Source organism: Erigeron canadensis, chromosome 9, assembly GCF_010389155.1.
Source record: "Erigeron canadensis isolate Cc75 chromosome 9, C_canadensis_v1, whole genome shotgun sequence".
NCBI classification, from domain to species: domain Eukaryota; kingdom Viridiplantae; phylum Streptophyta; class Magnoliopsida; order Asterales; family Asteraceae; genus Erigeron; species Erigeron canadensis.
Genome location: NC_057769.1, coordinates 6,500,903 through 6,523,845, shown reverse-complemented (window position 1 = coordinate 6,523,845; position 22,943 = coordinate 6,500,903). Strand labels below are relative to the sequence as shown.

At 34.4% G+C, this 22,943-nt stretch overlaps 3 protein-coding genes across 3 annotated transcripts; 2 read left to right on the top strand and 1 right to left on the bottom strand.

Annotated features, from left to right (window-relative positions):
- Nucleotides 1-129: 129 nt before the first annotated feature.
- Nucleotides 130-4,509, bottom strand: LOC122581888 (stearoyl-[acyl-carrier-protein] 9-desaturase, chloroplastic-like). Its single transcript, XM_043754204.1, has 3 exons — nucleotides 4,267-4,509; nucleotides 1,223-1,724; nucleotides 130-901 (listed from the first exon to the last, which is right to left on the bottom strand). Exons 1-3 carry the CDS (start codon nucleotides 4,404-4,406, stop codon nucleotides 341-343), a joined length of 1,203 nt encoding a protein of 400 aa, XP_043610139.1. The 5' UTR covers nucleotides 4,407-4,509; the 3' UTR covers nucleotides 130-340.
- Nucleotides 4,510-11,781: 7,272 nt separating this feature from the next.
- On the top strand, nucleotides 11,782-13,269 carry LOC122583110 (protein SCARECROW-like). Its single transcript, XM_043755547.1, has one exon. The coding sequence runs from the start codon at nucleotides 11,782-11,784 to the stop codon at nucleotides 13,267-13,269; it is 1,488 nt and encodes a 495-aa protein (XP_043611482.1).
- A 3,164-nt stretch (nucleotides 13,270-16,433) lies between these two features.
- LOC122581108 (casein kinase 1-like protein 9) lies at nucleotides 16,434-21,914 on the top strand. Its single transcript, XM_043753258.1, has 14 exons — nucleotides 16,434-16,897; nucleotides 17,072-17,112; nucleotides 17,755-17,824; nucleotides 18,349-18,497; nucleotides 18,582-18,677; nucleotides 18,810-18,880; nucleotides 19,593-19,654; nucleotides 19,754-19,817; nucleotides 19,902-19,986; nucleotides 20,450-20,576; nucleotides 20,657-20,730; nucleotides 20,814-20,877; nucleotides 20,959-21,074; nucleotides 21,483-21,914. Exons 1-14 carry the CDS (start codon nucleotides 16,822-16,824, stop codon nucleotides 21,744-21,746), a joined length of 1,359 nt encoding a protein of 452 aa, XP_043609193.1. The 5' UTR covers nucleotides 16,434-16,821; the 3' UTR covers nucleotides 21,747-21,914.
- Nucleotides 21,915-22,943: the final 1,029 nt, after the last annotated feature.

Genomic DNA, 22,943 nt, shown 5'->3' with positions numbered 1-22,943 from the left:
GTTGACTCTAAAACCAACGACCAGATCAAAAATATCCAATTGATAAGTTACTACGGTTTTCTTAGTCGGGGACGATTTTTGCACATTTTCCTTTGCTACATAAGTACGTAATGATCAGAGCTGAATCGATTAAAAACAGAGGACAGGCGATGCCCATCATCAAAAATTGGCACTTTATATATAATAAGTCTGATTGCTACACAAGTTTACAAAAACACAAACCCACTACATATTTCAAATTCAACATATAATACATCAACACTACATGAAACAGAAACTTAATATACTTTTTGACCTCTACTCACTTGATGGAAGGAACGGAAACTTATAAATTCAAATTTTAGAGCTTCACTTGTCTATCAAAAATCCAGCTGAATGATATGGTTGGGCCTTCTTTTGCCCTTGCTGAAGCCCTCTCCTCGAGCTTTCTGATTCTCGAGGGCAGTCCACAAACATAGTCTTGGGCTCTACGCCCTTCACCAGATAGCCCGGTTAAATCTGCTACTTTCCACCGACCAACCAGGAATTCCAAAATGTCTGCATAGTCTTTGGCAGTATATACACCCAGTCTTTGGGCAACAGCCGAGAAATGATCAAAGAGGTAGTCATCACGCCCATCATACATCAAGTGGGCGGGCATGGCGATCTTCTTTCTCATCATGTCAGCAAAACAAAGAACAGTGCCATCAGGGTCGATCTCAAATAACTTTTCAACTATTTTGGTGTAGGCAGTTTCATGCCGTTTCTCATCAGCTGCAATTATACCACAGATTTGAGCCAGTTTTAAGTCCCCGTGCTCCTTTGCATGCCTGGCAGTGTTCCCGTGGGAGATGAAGGTGGCACGTTCTTGAAAAGACGTGTAGATGAACCCAAGGTATGGATTGTTTTCTGTGCGGGGATCCTGGAAGTGCATGCAAAGAAATATATATACATCAAGATAAAATGCTACAAAATTGTCGTATGTTGTGATTCAGTATGTTGTTAATTAACCGACTTGAAAGATGCTTAAAGTGTAACAAATTATTTATATTAAAAAATAAAATAAAAATTGGACGCGAATATTTCAGGTCTTGCCAGACCTAGCCATTGGAGTGACCAAAACCCTTTTTGGCTTGTTAGCCAACCCGCCCAACCTCCCCATATGCCAACTCAATGATTCACAGCAAAAGATAAAGAGGGTAAGATTTATAATAAAAGCGTAAGCTGAAAACAGGAAACTTACCATTCCAGACCCAATCAGATATTGGGTTGTCACATCAATCTGTCTCATGTCGACCCGCCCAGAAAGATAGAGATACTGGTGGAGGAGGTCACCATGTCTGTTTTCTTCAGCAGTCCAAGCCCGTGTCCACACAGCCCAAGGAGTAAGGCTGGCCCCTGTTTCATCCCGAACACCATCTAGGGTATTAAGCATAGTTTGGTAAGTAGGTAGGGCTTCCTCTGTAACCATATCTCCAACCAAAACAACAAAGTAATCATCAGGAAGTTCCTTTGCCCTCTCTCTTAGCTCATTCACTTCTTCAAAAAATCCATCAGATGCAGAATCTGGCAAGAAGTCTGATGCTTGCCAACATTTCTCCACTGGCTTGAGGAGAGTCAATATATTCTGCTCGGCCCAACCCTCTATAGATTTAAAAATCTCCAATTTTTGTGGTGGCATAGAGTGTGTCACTTGAACGTGAACCTCCCGTGGAGGGGTAAAGGGCTTTTTGGTAGTTTCAACCCTGTATAAGAGATTAAGAGATGGCCAAATGAGTATCAGCCCAAAGAAGGAATTACAGCTTCCATATTGACAAAGAATCCCTTTTATAATTTGACATGTCATAACAGTAGAAAGATCAACATAAGCACTACAGAAGCTCAATTTACCCATAAGTTTACTAAAAGAATCACAAACAGAACATATTATAATAAGACACATGCTAGTTTGATTGACACTTGCCGGCTATCTCACTGGAAACTTCTGATATCTACCTACACGAGGATACTAGTCATAAGATAAGAGCAACATGAACAAAATGGACACGAGCTTTTGGATTAGTTGAAGCCCAAATTTTTAGTATAATCGCTAAAGTATGTAGCCTGACAATCAGGATCAGTGACTAACGTAGAAAGGCTATAATCAATTAAGGAAATAACAATTGCGAAACGAAACGAATATTTGTATTGAACAAATTTTATAACTATGTACAGAAGTTTAGCAAACTATCATAACCCAGTTCCCAGTTACATAGATTGATGTGAAAATCAATTATTTAAGAGCATATATAAATTACCATCTACATATCTTACAAGTAACTAGGCTATAAGAGAAAGCCTAAAGATTTCAAAATAGACTTGGATCAAGTACATTCTACCCATTTCACGATGATCCGTGAAAAAAAAAAGGCCTCGGCTAAAATTCAATAATTTAAGTTATAGCAAAAGAACACTTGAATTCACTTGTATCGGAAGTAAGATGAAATAACATTGGTAAATCTTTCAGCATAATACGCAAAAAAAAAAAAAAAAAAAAAAAAAAAGACAGAGAATATGCCTCCATATCATGAAAAAATGTAACACTTTCAAATTCCTTACGCTTTATTTTTATTAAAAAAGAAAAAGGAAACCGGCACAATAGTTACCCGCGTAATGACTAACATGAAAAGGAATTGCATAACACTATGGTTAAAGGAACATGCGGACAAGATTTGGATAGTGACATCCAATTTTACATTGCATGTCCGCCACCGTTACACTACCATCACGCAAACACATTTGAGCTTATAAATATTTGGAAAAAAAAAAAAAATACATCCCTAAATAACTAGTTAAACTAAGCCAGATTAAATTTGTATTTTTGAAAATAACATCAGAATATCAAAGATATTTGAATTAGGTATTTAAAGGGATTTTTAAAAAAAAATCATACGAGATATAATCCAAATGTTGAAAACCACAAATATAACAAATAAATAAACTTTAATTACAATCACAATCACAATAAATATATACAGATACATATATAAGTATTTTATGTATGTATGACTATAATATACTACTAGTAATAACTAGAGTAGTTCCGTATGAGAAACAAATTAACAATCAAACACATTTCATGAGATATATATATATATATATATAGGGGTGGGTTATTTATAATACAAGCATTTAAAAAAGTACATGTCTAAGTTAACTTACACATGCTTGTTCCTTCCATCTCCGACCACCACCACCACCACCATAATCATCTCCGACCACCACCATGATTCTTCGGCGACGGCGACCATCTCCGGCGAGACTTACACATGTGTAACTACAACTTACACATGTGTAAGTTAACTTTCCGGCGAGAATCAGGTTCGTTTTCGGGTGGATACGGTACGGGCCAGAGGCCAGAGGCCCTCATCCGTTCTAAGTTGACCGTCAAGGGACGCATATGGGAATCATATGGATTTGATGGGCGGCGATCCAAGAGATGGTGACGGTTTGATACGGTACGGGCGAAAGCCCTTGATGCCGGCACCGTGGTTGGGGTGGTCGGAGATGATGGTGGCTGGTGGTGATTGTCTCGCGAAGGAAAAAACCAGGAAATTTTAGACCCTAAAATGCTAGAAAAAAAGTTGTACTTACACATGTGTAAGTTAGTTACACATGTGTAACTCTCGCCGGAGATGGTCGCCGTCGCCGGAGGATCATGGTGGTGGTCGGAGATGATCATGGTGGTGGTGGCGGTGGTCGGAGATGGAAAGAAGAAGGAAGAAAAAGGAGGAAATACCTTGTACTTTTTGTAACTCTTGTACTAAAAATAACTTTCCTCTATATATATATATATGTATATGGTAACACTCTGGTGAGAACGGTGATAACACTTAAAAATATCATTTTGATGTATTAAAAATCCATATAACTAACATAGTGCATAACTAATTATCATTATTTAAGTGTTTAACAAGACATTGATCCGTCAAAATCAAAAAAATCACGTTTTTTTTTTTTGATGCATCATTTTGAAGAATATGCATCCAAGATGGATGAAAAAAAAAAAACATGATTTTCTTTCTTGATTTTGACAGGCCAATGTGTTGTTATACACATAAATGATAATTAGTCTAACACCATGTTAGTTTTATGGACTTTTAATGCATCAAAATGATGTTTTTTTAAGTGTTGTCACCGTTGTTATTTTAAGAATGTTCTTAGAACACATATTAAAAAATGAAATATATAAATTTGATTGATTATATATATAGATAGATAGATATATAAATAAATGTAAAAACTTACTTAGGGGCGGAGGAACCAATGGTAGAAGCCATGGTGAATTTATGATGAGATCTTAGATGATTCGCTGGTTTCTGAAACGAAAATGATCGGTACTTCACCGATGGCATCGTCGTCACCGGAGGATTGAATCGTATCGCCATTTCTTTATGATTTCTTATTTTGATTTTGATTTTGAGATCAGTTGTGTGTGTGTGTGTGTGTTTTTGAGTGTCCGTGCTTTTTGTAATTTGTGCTTACTGTGCTTTCACACTCAACTAATGTTTATTTATTTATTGACAAACTATTTTATATATACGAGCATTATTTTATGTAGTACTAACTTAGACCACATAGTTATTTTAGGACAACATTTGTGGAATTTTATGTACCAAATTAATTTTGTTTTTTTTACAATGATTAAATCTATGAAGTTTTTTGACTCATGCGTTCTGATGGGCATTTTTATTTTGGAACTCATTTTATTTACTTTAAGTCCGATTAAAACAATATAGTTTATATTGAACGATGTTGTTCATGGGTCGAAGGTGTTTTACAATAATTAATTTTACTTCAGACTTTTGTTTAATTCAAAGCATTGGATTAGTGTTAAACACTTTAGCTTTTGAAGAAATAGGTCATGGGTTCAATCATCATCCCATATAAAGGTTGGATGATCCTTTCTACTATTTAGGTGAAAAATGAAAACAACATTCCTACTTATAACCCGTAAAAAATGGCATTGAGCAAAATCTTTCTTTCCTTACTTTTGTCTAATTCAATACCGAAACGGCTGAAAAACAAGTAAGAGCGGTGGGCAACAAAGCAACAAGCCAAACACGCCAATAGGCTATGAAAATGACACAACATATTCCACTTGGTTATTCCTCTTTATTTGCCAACTCACCCTTTCTACTCTCTTTCTCTGTTATCACGACATTTGCCTATTAATGTTGGATTATATATATTCATGACACTTGTAATTGATGCTTACGTGGTTACTACTTCAAGACCAAACTCGGAAGTTTGTAACATTTGTGAGTTGTGAGAACACTCCCAACTCCCAAGAGTGATTTATTAGACTGTTACTAATACTATCTCAGCATTTCTAAATTGACACACATTAGCAAATAGTAGCAATAACACGTTACTTCTTTTATCACATTATTTTACATACATACATGCAATGTAAAGGTTCAATTGAAAATCAAACATAGATAATATTAAGTATAATCTGTTCATATGTGAACGAATTTGCTCACATGTAGCTATCACATATTGAACATGAAGTTATAATATAGTGGTTATCATAGTTCTTACAATTAAAATAGTTCTCACATGAAGTCATGAACTATATATATATATATATACACAAAGAAGATTGATTCCTAAAAACAACTAACGAGCACAAGTGAAGAGGCGGTGTGAAACAAAATGCTAACTATGGATGGCAAAGAAACCTGTACCCGATGGGGAAATCCAAAACCCAACATTTTTGGGCCAAGTTCGGGCCCGAGTAAGTGGGTCTAGGGTCGGGTATCGGGATGATTTTAAATTTTTTTTGCGGATTCGGGTCCGGGGATGTTTTTAGATGAAAACTCACATACCCGAAACCCGTCACAAACCCATATACCCGACCCGTATATAATAATAAAAATCAAATAATGATAATGATAATAAAAATGATGCTAATAATAACAACAGAAGGCTCCTTTTTATATTTTAGTGCTTCAAATCATATATTCTAAAATACAGTAATATATTGGTAGCAAATTTCAGTATGGTTGTATGCCTCTACAAATCTATACTCTCTATATAAACAAACTACCCCCTCCCCATTTCAACCATCTACTTTTAAATTATCAAATATACCCTCTACATTTAAACTACCACCACACAATGCATCATGCAAGTACCGAAATTACCGTTAAAAAAAGGTGTTATTTATGTATTTTGACTTATTGATACTAATCCATCGTTATAAATTTTAGTACGCATCTGCCTTACTTTTAGATAAACAATTGTTATGATGATAGCTTCATATAGATTATTGTTTAAAACATTTGCGTTAATGAATTTAATAACCCATCAACATATAAACCCCTCCCCGCAAACAACGGCGGTTTACATCTTCAGCCGGACTAAAAAACACATGAGTTGAATAGCACATTTATGTAATAACATAGTATCACCACTTAATCACCATTTTTTTCTTCAGGTTTTGCCGCATCACGCGGGTACCACTCTAGTAAGTATACAAAGACACTAATGGTGTTAAGTTAAGATGTTATTTTAATAGAAGCTATCAAGTTATTGGATTGCTTTATGGCTGGTCGTTGTACACTGGTATTAAGGTCAAGTTTGAATACTTACTTTTTAATTTTATCATTTACAACATAATAATAATAATAATAATAATAACGGATCTCCGTTTACTTGTGAGGAAACTCGTTACCCGACGGTTAGTAAATAAACGGGGACTCGTCAGGTCCGGGTCCGGATTTGGGATGAGGATTTTTAATTGGGTCCGGGTTTGGGATTTGCAAAACCCGGACCATACCCGGCCCATTGCCAACCCTAAGGCTAAGCGTTGGAAGAGATTAAGCTCATCTGTTGACATCTTTAAATTATTTTAAAAAACTCAAACAATGTCATTTTTCATAAGAACTTTTGTTTGTAAACCTAATATTCCTCTATTTAAACGGTACACAATTAGTCGTTACAACTTTCAACACGGACTAATCACAATGACATAATAGCTTTATCTAGGGTAAAAGCCATCCAAGTTAAACAAAAAACAGAACGAACACCCAACCATGGCAATAATAATATTTGATATCATTTTCTTATAATCATGCTGCATTAGACTGAACAAAAGGTGTGCAACTACAAGTCTACAACATGTGACACCGTCAAAAGAAGGACAAAGGACAACACTCTGGAACTACGGCTAATAAAATTTAAGTAGCGGAAACCTGAGCTAAAAACATACATGATAATGATTTTCAAGAGTGGCAGATAGAGATCTACTCATCAATACTTCCTGGGTGGTTGTTGAGTCGGCGGTAATACAAAACACTTCTTCAAGAGAACTCTTTGTCTAGAGAACTTGTCATCAGGTGAAAAACGAGCTGCAGATGAAACAAAAAGTTAGCATTACATAAGGGGTGTTTGGATATACACTTAACCAGATGAAATATAAGCATATAAAAGTTAAATGAGGTATAATTTTATTGACATTGTGAGATTTTGATGATCCACTGTCCGAGCGTTTGAAACACCTTAAAGTTAGATTGATTCATACAATTACAGAATCAACTAATGTTAGCATGGATCTTGTAACTTTAACTTAGATTTATTGATTTTTTGAAGTCTATCTTATTTAACATGAACAGAACATACCCGGATGAGCAGATTGTGTGGCCAACCCAAGTGGTGATTCTTTCTGCAAATCAAAGGGAGAGCATGGTAAATACTTATGAGTAAACATCGATTTGGTTATGTACTAACAATCCAGTAAACAGAATACGTTAACTTAGTATTCCAGGGTAGAGATACTGTGGAAGTGTAGATCTTAATAGCCAAATGTAATGTTTATACTTTATAACATGTCCAGATTACACCAAATCATGAGTACAAAGTAAACACAAGAGGAATGAAGTAAAAGAAAGAAAAAAAAATAGAAGTATATTATGATACAACCACTTCATAATCATATCTCTACTGGTTCAAGTTTCTGGGCACTTAAATGTCTTAGAGGGTGTTTGGGAATACGTTTTGAATTGATTATCTGATTATTACGTTCGTAAAACGCAGATAATCTGAAAAAGTGTTTGTGTAAAAAAGTGATTATCTGCTATGAAAACGTAGTTTTAAAGAAGCATGTACGTACATGTTTTTTCAAAACGCATAATTTATTTTGAAAACGCAAAATCTGCTTTGCAATCACAATAACAAACACCCCCTTACACACAAAAAGTACTGACCACCGCAACCAAACAACACCCCCATCAGTAACCACCACCATTAAGAATCAGACACAAAAAGTAAAACATAAACCAAACAAATTGTAGAAATGCAAGTATGCAACTAAGCCGATAGCAATGAACTACATTGGAAAGAGTATTTAAGCAAAAGCAAGGCCATTTAAGTTGGCTTGATGGTGGAAGCGTGTATCGTCATAAGTATGCAGTACGACATGGAGATGGAGTGTGGACAAACGGATATATTTACCTCTTTATATATAGAGGCATATATTACTATGCCATCCCCTTAGGTACATACATACATGTGATAATACACCCTGCACCCACCCTAATTACAAGACATATGTTGTTTTTCATTTCAATTTTTCGAGTAATAGGCTTCGATGATAGCTTGGTAGTTGCAAAATGTTTTCGACAAACGATTTAGTTGCATAAAGGCAATTGACCGGTGGTATTCAAGTTATAGTTTATGGTAATCCTTAAAAAAAAATAACATGTGTTTTACAATTGCATTTTTGAACATATATATAGACTTTAAACACGTTATCTATCTATAATCTATAATCTATATCTATAATACATAATAAAGCATCTAACTCCTTTTTAATCTCAATTAAAGAGTTGAAGTACCTAAAATACCACTCTCCTTTATTCATTAATTTAACCTAATATACCTATAATACCTTTAATTAGATAATTTACAACATAAATCCTTAAATCCTTAAAATAACTACACTGCCTCGATTACTTTTACATTCACCACCATTGCCGCACCCACCACCCATCACCGCCGTCACTCATCACCACCGCCGTCACCCATCACCACCGCCGCCACCTCGCTATTACCTCCATCGCCACCACATTACGCGGGTATATGACTCGTATCTTATAAATACAACTCAAGACTCAGCCAGTCAAAATGACTAACCAAATTTACAATCTTGAATGACTATACACATATCTATCGAAAGTCGAAAGACAACGTGTAAACTTTGTCACCATTATCATTTATGTAAAACTGGAGATACATTTTTTTATCCGTACAAACTATTCAAACCAAAAAACAAAATCTAAAAGTTAATAATAATATATAAAACAATAATAAACCAACAATTATACTATAAATGTCATATTAGCTGAATAACAAAAAAAATAAAATAAATTAATATACTTTTTTTATAAAAGTGGCCGGAAAATTTATTGGGTTCCTTTGTTGGCTGCAAGTAGAGTTTTTTCTCTTTGGGTTTTAGGGGTTTCTGTATCTCATATTCTATTGATATGTTTAAAGAAGTGTAAATACCTTATACTTTAGATTGTTAACAGTTTGTGCCCTTCTTCTTTATGGTTAGAACATAACGCCCCCAAAGCTTTGCTTTTTCTAAGAAATATTTTTAAGTTTATATTTACGGGGATAACAGTAACAAGTATTCTGCTAGAAACATCATATTTTTATGATTTTGTAGGGGGGGGGGAGATTTTGTATTTATACATGTGATTTTCATGGGGGAGTTTGTGAGGGGAAAACATGTTTCTTCCCCGCTGTTGTTAGCATATTGGTTTTTCCCTATATTTATATATGGTTTGGTATCTAGTTACATATCTACAATCTAGATACTAAAGGCCTTAAAAAACCTTTTCGCCGAAATTGTTCTTGGACGTTTTCCGTCACCATTGATATCATTTTTGGATCAGCTTTATGTCGTTACGATAAATTGTGTGTTATTAAATTGTAAGTTGTGATAAACTTTAATAATGTTTAATTTAATAAACTTCAACATGTTTGCAATATGGCTGATATTCACATCTTTGGTAAGAAAGTTTTTGCAAAATCATATTCGTTTTTTTTTCCGCCGTTTTAAATCCAAACCCAATTATATTCAAGTCGTTAATTGAGTTACATACACAAAATCATGGACTTGTAGCTTTAGCACTATATACCAACAGAAATGATTAATAAATTGTTTGAATACGTATTTCTCATATACCACTCTTTGGTTGACTTGGAGTTACTCAAATCTTTAATCGAGTCAGATAAACATTTAAAATCTACAGGGTCTTGGTCTTAGTCTTGGTCTTGCCGTCTTGGTCTAGAATGAGTTGGGCTTCTTATATGAGATACAATATTAATTGGTCTTGGGTAAAAGAATAAAGAATATCGCGTCGGGTTAACTTAGTTAGTAGGGCCTCTTGTCTCTTGGATAAAAGTTCAAGATCCAACCCTAACATAAGATATTTAAGAATAGAGTAGAATTGTCATTCCAAAAGAAAAAAGAATATGATTGTAGTAATTAGTGTCAAAACATTTGCATACTACATGCTACGAGTATGAATGAGATGATTTGGAATTCGGATTGAAGTTTGGCTTCACAAAAGAAGCAATACTAGACAACATTCTTGGTAAGACCGTGTGAAAATATTGGTGTAGTTATCTATCAACAAAATATATCTGTGTATAAACTGTATTTAACAAAGTGTGGTAATATTGGTAAAAGGATTCTTAAAAAAGAAAAGGTAATGGAGGGAACCATAGCCCCGGTACCACAATGGATACCATCGACTAACCTCGTATGAATCATATGATGCCGGTACAATAGTTCCATCCTAATCCCCACATGATATACTTAGCTAAATACAATTATTAATTTAGTTGCATGACAAATACAATTTATAAGTTGTATAATCAATATAAAAGCTAATCAATATATAAGTTTATCATCGGACAATTTGTGAAAATTCTCGGTTCTTATATATATGTTCCTAAGTTGTATATTGCTTATAGGTCAAATTACTTAAGCGACAATATATATATATATATATATCTGTTCTTCTTAACTTAAGAGACTTTGATATATATGCTTAAATTTTCATTGTTACTACTTACTAGCTAGCAATATATAAAAACAGTATCATCATTTCACTTCACTTTATAATATTTATACTTAAAAACTTTACTTTTCATATATAATACGTACGTGCGTAGATCATATATATCATCAAAACTTCGTTTTGGCAAGACCCTAAATGCCGTAGCTAAAAAGTAAAACTTTTGGTCGTCAAACCATTACGCGTAAATAGAATATTCAAACCCAAAACCTTACGCTTTATGCTCTAACTAGGTTAAAAATGATGACAAATTAAATCAAACGAATCGGTCTACTTTCAAGAATTGATTTGTTAATATTAACATAATATCGAATAAATAACATCATAATCAAAAGCAATTGATATAAAAAGTATTATAAATCACTACCAAAACCAACGTGGAGTGTTTGTCCATTTGTAACTTAACTTGATGTATATGTCCTAACTCTAAACTATGCCGGCCATGGCTGCTCTTTACTTACTTACATCCCTTATTAAACTAATCTAGCTTTAAATAGTCACCATATATTCTTATAAGATTTCATATATATACACATAGATATAGATTCTTCATTTGGCCTGCAATTCCCATTATATCTATTGGGAATTAAACCATTTATGCATTTTTTCTTTCTTAATCACTCATCTTTCTAGCATAAGATATTTTTACATATTGATCACCACAGACAAAATGAGAGCAGGTTTTGATGTGGTTCAAGGTGATCTTGAGTTGATCCAACCCCATGAACAATGGGACTACAGCAACACTCATGGTCCTTATGTCACAAGTACTAATATAAATTCTAGCTCGGTAAATGGTTTTAGTGATTATAGTTCAAAGCCGCATGTGAACTTAGAGCGACCGAATGAGCTATCTGAATGGGTTGAGCAAGTCACTAAAACACTCATCGAAGACATGCCAGAATCCAACCCCGAAGAGAGCTTCCAGACGGATGCTGACGTGCCAACTACTTATGGTAGTAGTGTTTCCCCTCAAATGTGTGAAACAAGACCACGAAAGATGGCAAGGATGAATAATTGGTCGGAGGAGGTTCAAGTTGGTGATCAGCAAGGTAATCAAGGGTTGAGTTTGATAGCGCTTTTGTTTGAGTGCGCTGTTGCTATTTCGGTTGATAATTTAGGCGAGGCTCATAGGATGGTTCTAGAGTTAACCCAAATGGCTTCCCCTTATGCACCATCTTGTGGGGAGAGGGTTGTTGCTTATTTTGCAAAGGCCATGGCTAGTAGGATTGTAAACTCATGGCTAGGCTTTTGCTCACCTTTGACTAACCATAAGCTAATTCATGGTGCTTTTCAAGTCTTCAATAATATCTCTCCGTTTGTCAAGTTTGCTCATTTCACTTCTAACCAAGCCATTTTGGAGGCCTTTCAACGTCGAGAAAGAGTTCACATAGTGGACCTTGATATTATGCAGGGTTTGCAGTGGCCTGCATTATTCCATATTCTTGCCACACGAATGGAAGGCCCGCCACATGTCAGAATGACTGGAATGGGCGCTTCCATGGAACTCCTACTGGAGACCGGAAAACAACTCTCAAACTTTGCCAAACGTCTCGGGATGTCATTTGAGTTTCATCCCGTGGCAAAGAAATTTGGAGACATAACTGATCTCTCCATGCTACAAATTCGAAGAGGAGACGCGCTAGCAATACATTGGCTTCAACATTCACTTTATGACGCCACAGGAACCGATTGGAAGACCATGAGACTCCTTCAAGAGCTTAACCCTCGAATCATCACCTTAGTTGAACAAGATATATCTCATGGAGGCTCATTCCTAGACCGATTTGTTGGTTCTCTTCATTACTACTCCGCTATATTTGATTCTCTTGGGGCGTTCCTCCCTAGCGAAGACACAAGCCGTCATCGTGTAGAGCACTCGTTGATCCATAGAGAGATCAACAACGTTCTCGCGGTTGGTGGACCGGGAAGGAGTGGGGATGATAAATTTAGGGTATGGAGAAGTGAATTAGGAAGAAACGGGTTCTTGCAAGTGCCAATGAGTGGGAATTCATTAGCACAAGCTCAGTTGATTCTTAATATGTTTCCACCAACACATGGTTATAGTTTGGTTCAAGTAGATGGGACACTTAGATTAGGATGGAAAGAGACTGCTTTGTATACTGCTTCTGCTTGGACTTGTCATGTTTCAAGATAGGATGTTAATTAGTTTAACTATATGTTGAATATCACTTGATTTAACGTTTGATTTGTTGTGTAGTTTGATAATTTACTTTACTAAATAGTAGTATCACTTTTTATCGTTGGATTGTGACATGACAAATACGTATTTTTAGTGAATGCATGGGGTTTGTTAACTTATTATTCATACACAACTTATATATGTTGTATATAATATATTAAATAGTTATAATTGTTGTGTATATAAAATATCCAACACACTTTTATATATATATTAGAACGATAACTGTGTAATGCAGGGGTGTAATGGCTGCGGTAGTGGTGGATAACGGGTGGTGGTGGTGGAGCCGGTGATAGTGATGGCAGTGACACGCGGCGGCGATGATTGGTGGTGGTGGCAATGACGGCTAATAGTGTAAATTGTTTATGTGATTTGGTTTTGATGAATTGTTAGAAACTTTAAATTTAATGTAGAAAGTTTAAACTTAAAATTCCACCACCTAAGTTTACTAGTACGTATATAAGCTATTCAATATTGCCATTGTACAAATCACATGAATAAACTATTTGACGCAACAAATTCTTTTATTCTGAATTGACTTCACCTCAACACTGTTAATTAGCATGTTGGTTGCTTCAACAAAAAAGTTTAAACTTAAATATGTTGTCGGTGCCAAACCGCCGTCGTACCATCGGAGGTTGCGCAGCTAAGCGACTATAAGAGGATTTATTATTACCTCTTGAATCTGTGGGTAGGTGTGGTGTTTATGGTTGTTGTCGGTGGTGTTTGGTGCCCCTTTTTTTTATTGCTATATAGATGTGGTTTTAAATGTTGTTGGCGCCGGTGTTATTGATCTAGATAACCTTTGTTTGACGGATCTCCGTCGCCGCCGCAGCGGTGGTTGTTACCTGTGGTGGGTGTTCCGGGTGGTGAAAGGAAACACACCGCTGCTCCCGTTAATTGTAACCGGCGGTTGTTGATCGGTGATTGTCAACTGCGATGGAAGCAAACGATAGTGGTTACAACAACTACTGATGTTGGTTGTTCTAGTGATTGTTAACTTTGATTGAAGGAGACCGGCGGTGGTTACCGGCGATGGTTACCGGCGGACAACGGTGGTTAACGAAGATTTGGTGTTTTACATTTATCTGTATTGATATGCATATGTATATGGGTATGCTATATAAGTTGTACTTGCCGCTTTCAAAGTGTAAATAAGCAATGTTAAAAGTGTGTTGTAATTTATGCATATGTGTTTGTACCATTAACCAACCAAGCCAGTTAGGGTAACTAAGCCGACACTGTAGCTAACCGAACCGCTACTGTTGCAGTCCAAATTCGGATTGTTATATATATAATTAAATCAAACTTTTAAAAAATTATTTTAAAAATTAAAAAAGAAAAACACATATTCACATTAATGAAGCCCTTAAATGATAGGAAGACCATCAATTCTCATCATGATGATGTTTTTCACCCCAACCATTGTTAATTTCATTGGAAATGGTCTAACAAAGTTGCAATTTTGTTACAATTACATCTTACATTATTATCTCATGATATAGGTTATATTTCATACCTTCTTGACCTCCACATGTCCCTAAAGTTTAAACGTATTTTAAAAGTTATTTGTTTAGTTTGATAAAATAATTTTTGGATTGATCAGAAGATCTTTTCAATCGGCCAGAATCCTTTACTTAATTCCCTAAAGTTTAAAAGTGTTTTAGAAGTAATCTTTTTCGTCTCATGATAGTCTTTGTAAAAGAAAAAAAATGGTATTCAAATAATCGAAAATAATCGATTGAGTCCAGTAAAACTATTTTTTTAAATAATATTCTATTGGTTTCATGTACTTGGATACTTAAGCATTGTCATAGTTCTAGTAAGCCGTGGTCTTTATAGAAGTCTAGCCTGATTTTTGTGTATCTAAGATTTTCGGCATGTACCTGACTTTTAATATATTAATAAAAACTTGTTAAAAAAAAGAGGAATTTTTCTATGTTTATATACTTGTGAAAACTAATAGTTTGGCATGGTTATTATTTTATTAATTTTTAAAATTGGGACACACAAAAAGTTAGAATAAGACCGTTTGGATGAAGTCCAAATGTTCGACTAACAACTCCAACCATATTCTAGCTTTCAATTATCTACCTTTCTTTTCATAGAAAGTGATATTCTATACGAACAAACATATCGAATGTTATCGAGTAGATAAATATCAAGTTAAAAGTGTATATAGCCAATACTGTGATATATAAATTTACAACTTGTGGTTTTATCGGATGAACATTAAGATATTAAAACATGCATGTTACACACTTAACATATAAACTAAACATTTTAGGCTTAAAAGATTCACATTCTATGGAAGTACTTCCAATTGGAATCTAACCAAACTAAAACCAAGAATTAAAAATAATGACACAAAAGTTGAAATAATATGAAATACGAGTACTTAGTAAGCAAATAATAACAAGACGGGTCAGACGCTTAGTTGACAAGGTCCGAGCTTGATTCATTTTGTAACGTGTTTTAATGTTAGTAAAATTCAAAGAAAAATAAATATAAGAGACATCAATATGTCGTACTAAATATGAGTGTGTGGTACTGAACGCACTTTAATAGAAGCTTCGATACAACTATCAAATATATAGATTTATTAGTTTATTACATTTATTATCCATTGATGATTGATTCCGTTGAAAATAGCTCCATAGTCATTATGCTTTAAACCTTTAACCTTAATCATAATGCACAACACGATGTAAGGTGTGTTAAAATGATGATTATATCAAAATAGATGATTAAAACATTACTTGTATTGACCATTAACAAGTATGAAGTATCTCAAAAACTTTTGTATTGGAAGTAAAATAAATAAATAAAAATTACCTGAAGCATGGAGACAGAAAGGTAAAAAAAAGAAAAAAGAGAGAGAGAAAAGTGAAAAAAGACAGAAAAAAAGCAAAGCAAAATATTGACGCCTGCTTTTCTTTTCTTTCTTCTTCATCAACAACAACAACATCTTCCTCTCCTCACCTTTCCTTTTTTTCACCTCTCTCTCTCCCCCAATTCTTCTTCTTTTTCACGTTTCTTCAATTCCTCTTTATTACACACACACATATACATATATATACATACACCCCAATTTTCATTATATATCTACATATTAAAAGAAAATACTCTTTCTTTCACATCACATCAAATCCTATTATTTTTTCTCATAAAAATCTTGTCTTTTTTCTATTGCAACAACACCCACATAAAAAAGACAATTAATTTATGTATTTCTTGATCATTAAGGGCTAATTATGGGCTTAACTTTTAGTGGGTGTTGAAGAATTATGTAGCTTTTGTTATCAAAATCAAGATTAGGGCTTTTTTTGTATCTGGGATTTTGGAGAATCTTGAAATTTTGATGCATGGGATGATATATTTTGATTTTTGGATTAAATTATGAAATGGGGTTAAAGAATTTTTAGACCCTAAATTGAGGTGTAAATAAATTGAGGTAATTTATATATATATATAGATCTGAATTTTGGGCTTTGAAGAAATATAATCATGGATCATATTGTTGGTGGAAAGTTTAAGCTTGGAAGGAAAATTGGAAGTGGATCTTTTGGTGAACTTTATTTAGGTATCTTTTTTATTTTTGTTTGGATTTTGCTCACAATGGTTGATCATAATTAATGAAATTAACTCTAAATGTAATATATTGTGTATATATATAATTCAATTATATTTTGTATATATATATATGAATGATATTGTGTACTTTTTGTATGTTGATGAGATTTTTGGTATATTGTAGGTGTTAATATTCAAAGTGGAGAAGAAGTAGCTATTAAACTGGTATTATTGACTTCTATTCTTGCTACTGGTTTTTGGTGTTTTTCCCATTTGTAAATCTTGTCTTTTGTTGCAAATAAAGGAAATTATGTATTTTGCAACAGTGTAAAAAGAATTCACTATAATTTGCAAAAAATGTGCAAATTTGGACTTAAAGTGTGAAGTACCATTGCATTTATGATATTACTGTTTTGCCAAAATTGCTCAATCTTGCATGCATTTGTGTTAGTTTATAATGTAATGTATATGCAATGAAAACTAGGTACACTGATTAAGAAAGTGAGTAATGATTGAATGATGTTTTCATCTTAAAGGTAAATATTATATGAGTTTAAATTAGAAATAATTAAAAATAATATATAAGATAATAATGGTACATTTCTTATGGTTTGTGCTAATAATGCATCTATTTGTACTATGACTTTTTTTCTTTTTTTTTTTATCTATCATTGTATATGTATATATATGACCGATCACGGTGTTGATAAGTCAGTCATGGCTAGTTTATATCATGATACTTGTTAAGATTAACTGTCACGTATGGAGTAATAACTGTTGATGTGATACGTTCATCTGTAGTTTTGCGATTCACTTCAATGTCTGGATATCTTGATGTACAAATAACTTAAGCGGTTTTCTTTGCAGGAACCCGTCAAGACGAGGCATCCTCAACTTCATTATGAATCAAAAATATACAGGCTACTCCAAGGAGGAAGTGAGTTTATCTTTTTCTGTTTATGGATTTTTACATTTATTTGATTAATGAGTATCTCATCAGCTTCTCCAAAGCTAGATTATAACCCTAACAAAAAAAAAAAAAATTTAATCGGAATCATATTTACTCAGTCAAACACTCAAAATTGATTATTAAGTAATCGTGGCACAAACAGGCAGTTCGGGAAGGTTTGACATGGGTTAAACTGGTTTGGATCAGATGTGTCTGGTTGGTCCTGAATTCTTTTTTAGTTTAATTTTTCTACTTTAAGAATTTCTTTAATATCGATTTTGCCCATTTGGTCGTTAGAGATATAACATAACCTTAATGAACCCATTAATAAGTAATCGACTAATTGGTTAAAATGTCACCTCTTGTGATCTCTCAATGACGCAATAATCAATATATACGCACAACCAAACGCCCCCTATGTACCTTGCTGGTATGGTTGTATATATATGATATGACTGTTCTTACAAGTGTTAAATAATTAATCGTATCATTTTTTTGTCTTGTCAATGAAGCGGGAATACCAAACCTCAAGTGGTTTGGCGTCGAGGGCGAATACAATATTATGGTTATTGATCTTCTTGGACCAAGCCTAGAAGACCTCTTTAACTATTGCAATAGAAAGTTCTCCTTGAAAACGGTCCTAATGCTTGCAGATCAGTTAGTAAGTATTCATGGTTACACTTCTTTAAAATGCTAATGCCTTAAGTTTATAAATTATTTATCATACATGTTTACAATGTCACAGATAAATAGAGTGGAGTACATGCATGCAAGGGGTTTTCTACATCGGGACTTAAAGCCTGACAATTTTCTTATGGGACTCGGTCGCAAAGCTAATCAGGTAATTTTTGAACTTTTAGTGTTGTCCTAGCTTTGTTCAGCTTCTTTAACTCTCTTAATTATGGTGTTTGGCTTTGTCTTCAATTTGGTTCTTAGTGCTAGCTAATAGTATTTTATCTTCTTCATATGATAGGTCTACGCCATTGACTTTGGGCTTGCAAAAAAATATAGGGATCTTCAAACTCATAAACACATACCGTACAGGTAACGTCTCTGTCTTCAAGGTTCTTTATTTCATGTGGTGCTTTTTTGACCTTAAAGATTGCAATCTTTGACCCAGTACATAGTCTAGAGGTGACAAAATGGGCAGGTCTGAAGTAACCCGTCAAGATGGGTAAATATTAATAGGCTTAATTTGGGCATGTTGGAGTTGACCCATCTACACCTTTTGTTCATTTCAATTTTGTACATATTTAATATATAAAATATGGTTACAAAAGCCATTTTTTTGGTTCTAAACATTTGAATACAGTTAGTTAGATTTTAGGTTTTAATGTATTGTCAATGGGTCAAATGAGAAAATTTGAGAATTTAGTTCAAAAAGAAATGGGCTGGACAGTCTAAAAGTCACCCAACCTGTAGTTAAATGTTTACAGTATCTGAAATTGTTGTAGTAAAATAGTATGGCTTTTTATTTGGTAACAGTTTTATAACCATACATTATGAAGTGATTAAAAGCAGGACAACTATTGTCTGGTCAAACCAACCAGACCAAACCTGTTTCTTGTTTGACTTATGTGATATGTGTAATTCAAATTCGAGTGCTTTTTTAATGAGTTAATTTTGTTCACGTCATAACATTGATCAACTGATTCATGCTTTATGTGTTCACTTCTTAAAGTAATCTCTGTTTGCACTCGTTAGAGACTATTGTCAGTTTCTCAATGAACACGAGCTTATTTTAAATTTTTGTCAGGGAAAACAAGAATCTCACAGGCACTGCTCGGTATGCTAGCGTTAACACGCACCTTGGAGTCGGTAAGCGGTTCATCTCTTACTTCTAAGTATCATAATGAAAAGCCAGTTTTTTTAAGCTTTGATATCTTGTAAAAATTCAATCCTATTGTGAACATGCAGAACAAAGTAGGCGGGATGATCTAGAATCTCTTGGTTATGTTCTTATGTATTTTATAAGAGGAAGGTGAGTTGATGACATGCTGTTTTTTTGTCAGCAATTTATTTTTATCTTACACGCTATCTAATTCCATGCTTGCTTTTGTGATAGCCTTCCTTGGCAGGGACTGAAAGCGGGAAACAAGAAGCAGAAATATGACAGGATTAGTGAAAAGAAAATGTTGACTCCAATAGAGGTATCGTGAATATGTTTCATCCATAAATATTACCTTTTGAAGTTATCTAATAATTTATCTGATTATTACAAATTGTAGTCACAATAACCAGCATTTGATGTCTGGATAAACAGATCCCGCTTGTGAGTTAGGGATTAAACAGTCGGTTCAATCCTGGCCTCATCAAAACTAATTATAAAATGGCAAACTGGAAATAGTTAGTTACCTCTTTAACTTAATAAGAGACTTTTAATCTTAGCTCATAATACTTCTTCTTTGCCAAAAATCCAGAATGTCCTTTCTGGTCATTTTCATGATTTGTTGAATAGGCATTTTTCCCCCACAATTGCACTTCTAAACACAATCTTCTAAACGCAATTGCATTTTCATGATTTGGTGTATCATTTGTGTTTATGATTAATGTGCCACTAAAAAAGCATTTGAAATTTCTCTTTTGTTCTAAACTTAACTACATTTTTCACAGGTACTTTGTAAATCATATCCATCGGAGTTCATATCGTACTTTCACTATTGTCGATCATTGAGATTTGAAGATAAACCAGACTATTCGTACTTGAAGAGGCTTTTTCGAGATTTATTTATTCGTGAAGGTGCTCCCTTCAAATACTTTTAAATTTGGAGTCATTTCACCGTCATTAATCATTTTATTTACACTCTGTTTATGCTGCAGGCTATCAATTTGACTATGTATTTGATTGGACTGTATTGAAGTATCCTCAGATAGGTTCCAGCTCCAGAGGACGGGTCGGGCCCAATTTTGTATATTTTGTATGCATGTATGTCGGCTTTGCAAAGCATGTATTCACCCCTTCTGTTTGTTTTTGCAGCATCTTAGTGGTAGTGCAGGGTTAAATGCAGGAACATCGGCCGAAAAGCAAGGAAGAACCTCGGGTATTGCTTATAGCCATCTTGAGACTTGTTGGAGTGTACATATGCATATTCATATATGAACCGCTCTTTGCTCTTGTACAGCTGGACAAGATTCCCGTGCATTAGAAGGATTCCCGAGAAGAAATCCAGCTACAGCTGGGCGTTATGAACATTCAAGACACAGGACTTCTGAAGACGTGCCTTCATCAAGGGATGTGGTAAGTGGCAAAATGGGGGATTCAGGCGGGTTGGGTAATGTGTCAAAACAGGCAATTTAGGTATGCTTTCAAATATTTGATAATTTGAATTTGGGTTAATCTGAATTACTTGTTAGCTAAATCTGAAGTTACATATAACAAGCTAGTTTCTTATGGCTAATATAAGTAATATGCTATTAAGATTTTATGTTATTGGCTTATTTTGGGCGACTTTCTAGCATATGACCTGTTTCTTTTATAAGCTCCCTATTGTATTTTACCAGCCAACTGTTAGAGGTAGAGCACAACTAAAGTTGACCTATTCACTAAAATTGGGTCGAAATTGCAACTTCTTGTTATATATTATTTTTCAATTTATATGTTTGCACATCTACTTGTGTTGTCTTACTGCGATAATTATGTTCACAGCAAGCCGATTCTGAAAAAGTTCGATCATCTCGAAATGGGAGCTCTTCGAAGTTTCCTGGTCATTTGGGAACCAGACCAAGCTCGTCTGGTGAACGTACTGAAGGCCCCTCAAGCCGGATTGTCTCAAGCATTGGGGGTCGCACATCTACTACTCAAAGAGCACAACTTGGCCACGAGACCAAACCATCGGGATTTCCTCGTGCCACAAAGGTTGGTCGAGAAGATCCGCTCCGGAGCTTTGAGTTTCTCCAAATCAGGAAGTAAAGGTAAAAAGAAAATTAAAGGTATTTTTGTCAAAATGGGTAACTTCTGCCCTTCTGGTCTTCGTTTCTATATTTCAGAGATTTGGGTCAGTTGTGACTCGAGCACTCATTATCGTTATAAACACTATTGTACGGTTATATTTGAATACTACGGTGGTTATTTACTCGATTTTGCGTGTTTGAGTGATGTTTTGTTGATTCTTGAGAGGGTCATTTCATGTTGTTTGTTGCGTATTTTTTTGCTTGAAAATAAACTAACGATATGTGTATTTTGTACCAACTTCAGAAAACAACATTTCTGAAACTTGATATTCGACTAGAGATTGACCCTCAAACTGGATCTTGGGTACCTGGTAAGCCTATTTCAACACCCGAGTGTTCAACATGAAAGTTTACTCGATTAGTTGGCTGATCTAAACAAAGTCCATTTATTTTTATTTTTTGGTTTGAGCTCATTTCAATTAGCTTGTGAGCTTGTTGGACCCAGTTATAACCAAGGAACATTCCTAATCTAAACTACATTTCGGTGTTACCTAATCCTGTCATAGCAGGGTTTTGAGGATGGAATGTTGATGGTCGTGGATTTGTGTCAATGATTTTTTACAGTTGGCAATTTGTTTTGGTTTTTGTTGACGGGTTTATACCTAGGAGTGAAGGCAATTTCGGATATCTGATTTTAAGGATAAAATCGGATCGGATTTTCAGATTTTGTTATGGAAAGGATTGTAGTTGGTCAATTTTTTCCATGACTGCGTGAGTATTACGACTTTACGAGTAGTAACCAATGCCTTTTGGGCCATAACTTTTGATAAATATATTGCTCTGTATAGTTTTTAGTTTTGATAACATGAACATGGTAAGGATAAATTAATCAAAATATATGGTATTTTTATCAATTCCTAATGCTTTTCATGTTTCTAAACGTCTCAACTATTAAAAAAAAAAAAAAAAGGGAAGAAGAAACTCATGCAAAGCCTTGTTTGTAGACAAATTAACCCTTGATGTCACGTTTGGTAAGATAGAATTAGAGAACGTTTGGTAAGATGGAATTAGAAATAAAATGTAATAAATTATTCGTTGAGGATGAAAAACATGTTGTTTATTATTATAGTTTTTGAAATAGAATTATAGAACGGTCAACTAACAGAATGCCAAAATGACCCATTGCTTAGTTGGCAAATACAACCGCATGGAGCCC

Excerpts from the sequence above, each read along its gene's own strand:
- LOC122581888 (XM_043754204.1), bottom strand. The coding sequence starts at position 4,406 with ATGGCGATACGATTCAATCCTCCGGTGACGACGATGCCATCGGTGAAG. Across the intron at positions 1,725-4,266 it reads ATTGGTTCCTCCGCCCCTAA|GGTTGAAACTACCAAAAAGC; the intron begins GTAAGTTTTTAC and ends TCTCTTATACAG. Across the intron at positions 902-1,222 it reads ATCTGATTGGGTCTGGAATG|GATCCCCGCACAGAAAACAA; the intron begins GTAAGTTTCCTG and ends ATGCACTTCCAG.
- LOC122583110 (XM_043755547.1), top strand. The coding sequence starts at position 11,782 with ATGAGAGCAGGTTTTGATGTGGTTCAAGGTGATCTTGAGTTGATCCAA.
- LOC122581108 (XM_043753258.1), top strand. The coding sequence starts at position 16,822 with ATGGATCATATTGTTGGTGGAAAGTTTAAGCTTGGAAGGAAAATTGGA. Across the intron at positions 20,577-20,656 it reads AGATTTATTTATTCGTGAAG|GCTATCAATTTGACTATGTA; the intron begins GTGCTCCCTTCA and ends TTTATGCTGCAG. Across the intron at positions 20,731-20,813 it reads GTTCCAGCTCCAGAGGACGG|CATCTTAGTGGTAGTGCAGG; the intron begins GTCGGGCCCAAT and ends TTGTTTTTGCAG.